This window comes from Garra rufa, chromosome 1 (assembly GCF_049309525.1).
Source record: "Garra rufa chromosome 1, GarRuf1.0, whole genome shotgun sequence".
NCBI classification, from domain to species: domain Eukaryota; kingdom Metazoa; phylum Chordata; class Actinopteri; order Cypriniformes; family Cyprinidae; genus Garra; species Garra rufa.
In genome coordinates, this window is record NC_133361.1 from 64,749,981 (window position 1) to 64,759,584 (window position 9,604).

At 35.4% G+C, this 9,604-nt stretch overlaps 1 protein-coding gene across 1 annotated transcript in view; it reads right to left on the reverse strand.

Annotated features, from left to right (window-relative positions):
* Nucleotides 1-9,604, reverse strand: part of cdr2l (cerebellar degeneration-related protein 2-like) — an 18,073-nt gene extending 8,469 nt beyond the window's left edge. Inside the window, exons 1-2 of the mRNA XM_073843863.1 lie at nt 9,437-9,604; nt 9,068-9,194 (exon numbers count right to left, since the gene is read on the reverse strand). Coding sequence (XP_073699964.1) covers nt 9,068-9,146 — 79 coding nt within the window. The 5' untranslated portion in view covers nt 9,147-9,194; nt 9,437-9,604. The remainder of the gene's footprint in view (nt 1-9,067; nt 9,195-9,436) is intronic.

The following is a 9,604-nucleotide window of genomic DNA, read 5'->3' on the forward strand; positions in this document are numbered from 1 at the left end:
AAAAAGTATATAAATTGTAAGTGTTTTTAGAAAATAACTGATTGTTTCGCTAGATAAGACCCTTCTTCCTCGGCTGGGATCATTTAGAGCCATTTGAAGCTGCATTTAAACTACATTTTGGAAGTTCAAACTCGGGGGCACCATAGAAGCCCACTATATGGAGAGAAATCCTGAAATGTTTTCCTCAAAAAACACAATTTCTTTACGACTGAAGAAAGAAAGACATAAACATCCTGGATGACAACTACTCCTTTAATATTTTAGTAGTGTTTAAGTACGCAAGTTAAAATTCTGTAATGTGATGCGTTCTCTACCAAAGCATTACTGCTACTACTGAAAATCTGCAGTCACTACCGAATCATGGGATGTTTAGTCAAAAATAAAGTATACTGAATTATCAACTAAGATGGTATGATAGTTTTTGGTTCAATGTATATTCAAACTAATGAATTCCTTAAGTTTGAAATCAGTATGATCAATGTTTATGCCTTTGCCAAAGAAAAACCGGATTTAAAATACAACAAATCTTATCAATTACACTTGAAATATTGTTAAAAATGTAATTGTTATTGATTTACCTCTAGAAGAAAATTAATAAAATATTAAAAATATATATTTGCAATGTAGGTGTAAGCAAAATCTTAATAGGTCAATATAACCTTTCTTATTAAATTATTATTACTGTGTTTCGGTAGTGACAAATTTGGGGAGAGAGCAAATATTCAGAAACTTTCTGAAAAAACTATATGCACAATTAATAAAAAATGTGTACCTTATGTGCATACATACAATTTTTTTGGAAAAAGATGTTACAACTGACTCTGTAAAATGCTCCATATACACATATAACTGGGATAAAAAGCATTTTAAAGTCAAATGACACTTTACATTTGTGAATCATCAACAACACTGACTCAAAGTGCTGTGTATGTTGTATTTTAAGGTTGCTGACCTTATGATTCACTTATGTTTCTGTCAGAAAGCATCTCCTATCCCTTGTTTTTCCTACAGAGCCGTATCTCCATAGAGCTCAGTGTGATTTCTACACCCCCCATTCAGAGACACAAACACAGTCCTCCAGTCGACTCGGATGGCGTTTTAATACCCAGCAGACACAGGGAAGACGCTAACAGAGATGGTGTCACATACAGAGAGGAAGTGACATCGTGGGAAGTGGTGAAGTATTGAGCTCAGACTCATTGACCTCCATTACACTGGAATGAATGCAGAGATTTATCATGAGATGAGACCGTGTCAGCCTCTATGCAAACATACTATAGTAAGAAAACACTGGGCACCAGATGCATAAATCATATAAGAGCGCTTGGGTGCCACGGCGTAACACACTTTCCTCTGTGTGTGTGGAAACTAATCCCATGAGAGTCTGCTGGAGAGAAACACAGATAATAATGCACGAAACACAGAGCTGGAGATACATTTACTATATTGAAACAGTATTCATTTAAATTGCATTGCATGTGGTTTAATTGCAGTAGATTGTAAGGATGCACCAATTGACTGATACTGATATCGGCTGATACTTTTAAGTTATGACTGAAAAACGTAACTATCGGTATTAATCTATTGTGTTTTGTTTGTTTTTTTTGGCCTTAAATTTACCCGATCTTCAAATTCAAAAGTTTTCACCCCCCCAGCTTAATGCATTGCGCTTTCTTCTGAAGCATCAGTGAGTGTTTGAACCTTCTGTAATAGTTGCATCTCAGTTGTCCTCAGTGTGAAAAGATGGATCTCAAAATCATACAGTCATTGTTGGAAAGGGTTCAAATACACAGAAATTTTGAAAAACCAAAAAATTTGTGGGACTTGAAGGATTTTTTTCTGAAGAACAACAGGCAGTTTAACTGTTCAGAACAAACAAGGGACTCATGAACAACTAAAAAAAACAGAAACAAAAACACAGCTGTGGATCATTCAGGTAACAACACGGTATTAAGAATCAAGTGGATGTAAACTTTTGAACAGGGTAATTTTTATAAATTCAACTAGTATTTTCACTTGTGGACTATTCTGTAAAAGTCTCTTATGTGAAATATTTTATTCAAGTCAGTACTAAATAAAAAATAACATGCATTTTGGTCAAATAATGCACATTTTGTAGATTCTGCGAGGTGTATGTAAACTTTTGACTGTATATTGGGGGCAAAATGAATTCCTAATATTAGCTATAACAATTTTCAACATCAATCAAGTACATTTTTTACATTTTATATTTAGATTTAATCATTTTTAAATAATAGATACATATATATTTACAGTTATTATTATTTTTTAATACTGACATGTTATTATTGGCCTAATGTCAAAGCGCTGACTTCTCATCACTCATATTAACAGCACAATCTGACATTCAGTACAGGGCGAGACATTTTTAGTAACAGCCGTGAAACAAGGTCAGCTGTGATCTCTGAGGACCCACATCCCAATTAAGGATTTTTCCTTAATTAACTTTTCCAATGAGAATGAGCTCTCCTGCAGAGTATTTTCAAGCTGACATGCACGTTACCAGGCACAAGGCCTCAGCATGCCTCACTCGCCCGAGGCTGGAGGACATATATAGGCCTCATGTGCACTGAACACTTCTGCACGTGTGCTTTCATATCAATACATGACAGTGACATTCACAACTACTGCTCGAGCCACATTATTACAGCCTCTACCTGCACAAAATATACATTTAAACACATCAAGTTGTATATTTTTTGCATTTAAGTGTATAGGTTTTTTCGCTAGTCTACTACAGTGTGGAGAATGTGGACAGAATTGCAGAAAAATGCAAAAAAGCCATTTAACAGAATTTAGCCTTGGATTAGTGAATCAAAAGTAGGCTTTACAATCATTTAAATACTGAAATATGAATACAAGCTGCTCTTAACATGAACATTTCACCATTTAATTGATAAAACTATAAGATACAGAAACTCTAAGGTCTTCACTACAACCTGTCAAAATAAACTTTTGGTTTTACTTGAAGAAATCATGACAGAAATATATTACATAATTTACGGTATTATTGTACTGTACAATGTACTTCACAAATAATGCCAATAATACCTAAACAGTTTATTTAAAACATTTTTTTTTAAGTAAAATCACTAAATCGACCATTTTTTAACTTTACATTTGCTTAAATTAAATGTATTCAACAGTAAAACTAAGTTGTGCAGCACTTCATTTGCCAAAAAAAAGAAATTCTTTTTTTTAAAACTTAATTTGATTATATTATTAAAAAAAAATTAAATTGTTAAAGTAATATTTTGTATTAAATCATACATCACAGAATCATGGCAATAGACAGGTTTTTTCTTCAAAACAAGTCCAATAAAGTGCATCCATCCATAAATAAAAATGCCACCCACGGCTCCATGGGGTGAATAAATGCCTTCTGTAGCAAATTGATGTGTTTTTGAGAAATATTTTCAATGTAATAATCACTTTAATCTAACTTGTGCTCACTGGCATAGGACCTGTGAGTCTCGTGAAAACCACTGTTTGTTTACAGGAGCAAAGGAAGCAAAGAAAAAACAGTCTCCTTTTGGCATATATCGAAATCCTCCGACATTTTTTATCTTTACAAACCCTCATTTTGTACTTCTAATTCATTACTGTTGTTTTGTTGTGCGTCCATGTACAGCGGTGAGCGCAAGCTAGCTTAAAGTGATGACTACATTTTAAATATGGATATTTTTCTTACAAAACCGCATCAATTCCCTACAGGAAGCTTTTATTCCCCCCCCTGGAGCTGTGTGAAGCACTTTTTATTATGGATGGATGCACTTTATTGGACTTCTTTTGAAATGTTGAAGAAAAACACCCGTCGTATTGCCATGATAAAGCTTGAAAGAGCCAGGACATTTTTTAATATAACTCCGATTCGATTTGTCTGAAAGAAGGAAGTCATATACACCTAGGATGGCTTGAGGGTGAGTAAATAATGGGCTAATTTTCATTTTTGGATGAATTAACCCTTTAAATACAACCCAGCACTAGATCAAATATGGACACAGCCAACAACTGGGTTGTTTTGATCGCAGCTGTTGGGTTAAATGTTTTATTTAACTCAACTGTTGTTTAAAAATTACTATATGGCTGTCTTAAATTAACCCAAATTTAGGTTGGAAATTGATTAGAGACATAAATAGGACTATTAGAGGCATCAGCAATAATCAAAAGGTGAACACGTAAGGGATAATGTACAGGTAGCCGGTAGTTATCGCAGAAATAAGCCCCGACAGTGTGATCAGGACCCGAAGCGGAGGGTCTTGTATCACACTGAAGGGGCTTATTTCTGCGATAACTACAGGCTGCCTGTACATTATCCCGCTTATTACACGGCTACTTGCCACATAAGGAAAAAAACTGGACATGAATATGAATTTGAAATCTTTTATTGGCATATTTGTTTTAAATTAACATTTTTATCCTTCCGGGAAACGATATAGTACCACGTGACTAACCTTCAAACTATGTACGTTAGTAAGACAATTTAAATAGATTAATGTCGAAATTTTCCATTGTTAATTGTGGTTGTCCAGTGTTTGTCACAAGATGGCGCCAAACGGTAATCTTTGTTGGCACGGAGGGATTTTAAACATACAAGTAGTACCGGCTATGCGTTATTACTTTGGAGCGGTGATTATTTGAAAAGAACGAACCTGCAAATGTCTCAACTGACCAATCAGAATCAAGCATTCCAAAGAGCCGTGTAATAAGTATTAATAAGCAGTTCAACAAATGTTCATTTTCAACCTATTCTGAATTCATTCTAAGCCAGAACTATATTAATTTTAAGGTTAGGTCAAACAACTCAATCGCAGGGTTTGTCCGTATGTCTATATTTTGTTTTTAACCCATCAGTTTTTGAGTGTAGGTCACTACTGCAGTTTTTTAATTTTATAAAATTACTGAATTCAATGTAAACAAACCATTAAAATGCAACAGAGAAATGTTATTTCATAGGGACAATCTGTCAACACCTTAAAGGAGTAGTTCACTTTCAGAACAAAAAATGTACAGATAATGTACTCACCCCCTTGTCATCCAAGATGTTCATGTCTTCCTTTCTTCAGTCGTAAAGAAATGGTGTTTTTTTGAAGAAAACATTTCAGGATTTCTCTCCATATAGTGGACTTCTATGGTGCCCCCGAGTCTGAACTTCCCAAATGCAGTTTAAATGCAGCTTCAAGGGGCTCTAAATGATCCCAGCCGAGGAAGAAGGGTCCTATCTAGCGAAATTTTCTAAAAACATTTACAACTTATATACTTTTTAAATCTGAAACGCTCATCTTGCCGAGCTAAACAAGACGAGCATTTCAAACTCGGGGGCACCATAGAAGTCCATTATATGGAGAGAAATCCTAAAATGTTTTTCCTCAAAATTTCCTTACGACTGAAGAAAGAAAGACACATCTTGGATGACAAGGGGGTGAGTACATTATCTCTCAATTTTTGTTCTGAAAGTGAACTACTCCTTTAAGACCGACTCAGCACACCTCTTCAACAAGCCAAATAACTTGAGGTCATGCACTGTATATCTATAACACAAATATGCAGAATGAGTTACGAGTCAAAGTTGAATTTTTATAGACGTCTGTCAGATCAATTACGTATGAGCAATACACTTGCCCTGGCAAACAGCTCTGTTTAAGTGACCAGCTTATCACACACAATGGCGTGTTATGTAACCAAACGTCACTAAAACAACACACTTAAAACACAATAGCATGGTGAAATGAAAATGAAAGATGTTTAATCTGCCATAAAAGCTGATAATGTCCACTATTGTGCATCTGAAGTGTCTCTTGGCAAAGCGTCTTTCACCTTTACGTATTCTGACCGTCTGCACATCCCTTCAAAAGAGACAGTGGTGTCTGGAGTCCTAATCAGATCATCCAGCCTTAATTCCTCTCAGTCAAATATTGAATCCTGGCCACCGCATGATCTCCCTCTTTCCTCCACGACTGCAGCAAAGTGAATCCACAATAAAGCCGTGTGCTGTTGGGTCAGCAGGCTAAATCACTCTTTAGGGTGAAGTGATATAAAATTGCGGCCATACTGTCCGCCCCCAGGGCGAACACCGACAATCCGCTCCAAAATTAGAGTGTCACGGTGATATTTATCAAAACGCCACTATCTGAGCAATGGTGATATTTCACTCTTTCCTGAGCGGGCACTTTTTGAAACGGCATTTCCTCTCATGATGGATTGCTTTGACCGTTGAGACATTCAGAAACAATCAATATGGAGTCTCTGCGAGAGATTGTGTGTTAGGCCTCCATTAGAGCATTAGCACAAAGTGCATGAATATTACTTAGCTAATTTGATTGTGGAAAAATATATGCTTCTAAACATGGTTATTAGAGGCCTTCCTGTAGCTGGCGATGAATTTCTGAAGCATGTCTTACAAGCAAACAAAGCATATTGCTAAATTAGTGCAGGCTGGGCCAATGCAGTTAATACGATATCACCGGATTAGACTGATTATAATATAAGTATGCAGAAATTCGGCATTAGTCTAAGCTAAAATGCGTTTACACACTACCAGTCAAAAGTTTTTGAACAGTAAGATTTTTTTATGTTTTTTCACCAAGTCTGCATTTATTTGATCCAGAGTACAGCAAAAAGTCAAATTTTGAAATATTTTTACTATTTAAAACTGTTTTCTATTTGAAAATATTTGACAAAGTAATTTATTTCGCTGAATTTTCAGCATCATTACTCCAAGTCTTCAGCGTCACATGATCCTTCAGAAATCATTCTGATATGCTGCTTTGCTGTTCAAGAAATATTTATTATTATTATCAATATTTAAAACAGTTAAGTACATTCTTTCAGGATTCTTTGATGATGATCCAAAGATCAGTATTTATCTGAAATAATAAGCTTTTGTAACATCAGTTTAATTTTTATTTTATTTCTATTTATTTGTATAATTGTTTTATTTTTTCATATTTTAAATAAACATTATATATATATATATAAATATATAACATTGTATTATATTTCTTATTTTACATGATTTAATAATTTAGAAATTGTAGAAATGAATACTTTTATTTAGCTTTCAATTGATCAAAAGAGATGATAACGACATTTTATAATGTTTCTATATCAGATAAAACATCTACTTAGCAGTTCTTACATTATAATAATAAAATATTTTTTGTGCAGCAAATCAACATGGAAAGATTTCTGAAGGACCATGTGACTAGAAAATGGTGCTAAAAATTCAGCTTTGAAATCTGAAATAATTCAAGTTCTAAAATACATTAAAATAGAAAGTTATTTTAAATAGTAAAAGTATTTCCAAATATTACTGTTTCTGCTGTACTTTAGATCAAATAAATGCAGGCTTAGTGCAATTAAGAAAAATTGTATTCTAAAATAATTTTGAGCAAATCATTTTAGATCAACAACACATCTCGCTGTCATTTCGTTAAACTTGATGTACTTAACTAAAATTAAAACTAGAGTAAAATGAAAAATAGACATTTTAAAAATAACTATAATTCTTAATTTTCTCAAAATATTTCACAGAAAACAGGACAAACAACAAAATTACTAAAGCTTTAAAATGAAATAAATAAATAAATAAATACAGAAACTATAAAAACTCAAAATATTAACCGAAACTATATTAGTATCTCTCACTAATATGAAAGAAACACTAGTAAGCTGTTTGCCAGGTGTGTTTTTACCTACAAGACTCATTTAGAGTCAGTAAAAAAATCTTTTTTAGAAAGAAAAATCTACACAGCAACATAAAATCTTAGCTTGAAACAAATCTGGAATATGACAAAGGCAAAGATCACTGCACTCCATAAATAAAAAAGCCTTATCTCACTTAGATATTTTGACTAGAAACAAGACAAAAACACTACGAATTCTCAAATAAGGATGCATTTACTAGATTTAAGCAAAATGACAATAAGATATCTAGTCTTGTTTCCTGGGATTTTGCTTAAAACAAGAAAAATGATCTGCCGGTACGAAAGGTAATCTATAAACCAATAAATGCAAGTTGATTTGAGAATTTTTCGATATTTTGACCAAAAAAAATTATTTTGAGTTATTCCTATCTGATTCCCAACAAAGCGCCTCTGCAATCCTCCTCAGCTAAAAGATTGTGATTCCAGATTCCCTTTCCACCAAATTCCTCAAATGCCTTCCTTTCCAATCCCACTGCACAACCACAGGACAGATCTCTCATATTTAGCATTCACATACTGGCTCATCAGTTCTAGAGTACAGCAAAACAAAGTGTCCTGAAATTCACAGAGATCGGTCACGGGCTGTTCTATGGATCAGCATTTTACGGCGATTCAATCCAGAGGGCAGAGAGAGGGCAATGACATCATCCCAAACCCACAGAGACAGGACGATAGATGTGCGTTTGTGCCGTCCAACCTCTTCGCACTCAAACACAACATGGTGACATTATAGTATTTGGACTTGGAAATGAAAAAACGATGATTGGAGAGGAAAACGACTGGATAATAATCTAAAATGTCAAACAGTTGTTGCGTTTATATGATCTACATTCAGTCCAGGAATCAAATGTACAAGGCTCCCATTTGACCAATGAGTATGTGGTACTTTCCCATGTTTAAGCTGGTTAAAACGGTCACTAGGTAACATTTATAAATCAAAGACAATGCAATGGCTGGCGCATCTGTACTCACAACTATGAAAATAACCCCCTAATGCTTGACACTGCAGACCCAGTTTAGGATGAGGAGATTAAGCCAGCCTAAGCTAATGTTGAGCATCTGGACTGACACAGATCCGGAGTCCACATCCAGAGGAAGACGTCATCCATTTACAGTGATCACAGATGCTCAGGAGTCCCACGGTGGACATCTTTAACCTTCAACCTCAGTGCTTTTTTCTAAATGTATAGACAAATATGACACGACCAAGACAAACCCCTTAATAAAGACAGAGGAAAGCGTTGTTTCCACACACAATGAGCACTTTCTTTGTGTACGGTTTGTACACAGCTGCGGGCTTTGTTGTCAAACTGATGCGGTTTGTAGTGTCTTTCTCTCACCTTGCTCCAGATCTCTTTGGTCGTACCACGGCTCATCTTCTTCAGTCACAAACTCGTCCATTCTGCCGGTTCGGAGCATCAGTGTGTCGCGGTTAACGGCTGGCCGGAAGCTCAAAGATGTGCGGATCTATCAAAGCGATACAAATAATACATGAGGCTGCAACATCTGACTTTTCCAGGCGCTTATGCCGCACACTTATGAATGCGGAAAAACACTGACTTTTTTTGAATGGCGAACAGGGAAAAGCAGTATTAAAACACTTTATCCATTTATGTTAACGGTTTCTTCCTACATAAATGTCCGCATCCGCGGTCGAGTGATCCGCTCAATGCAGCGTCAAGGCAACAATGACAGCGCAAGCGACTTACCGCATATACACGCTCCGTTATCGTCAAATGTTTCCGGCATGCCAGGAGAAATTTCCTATGGAATACAAAAAATATATCAAGCTGCTGCCATTTAGTTCTGTCACATTCAACCCCTCCCACTGCCGTGCTAAGCGCTGATATCGCTCCTCATCCCACTTCCCAACAACA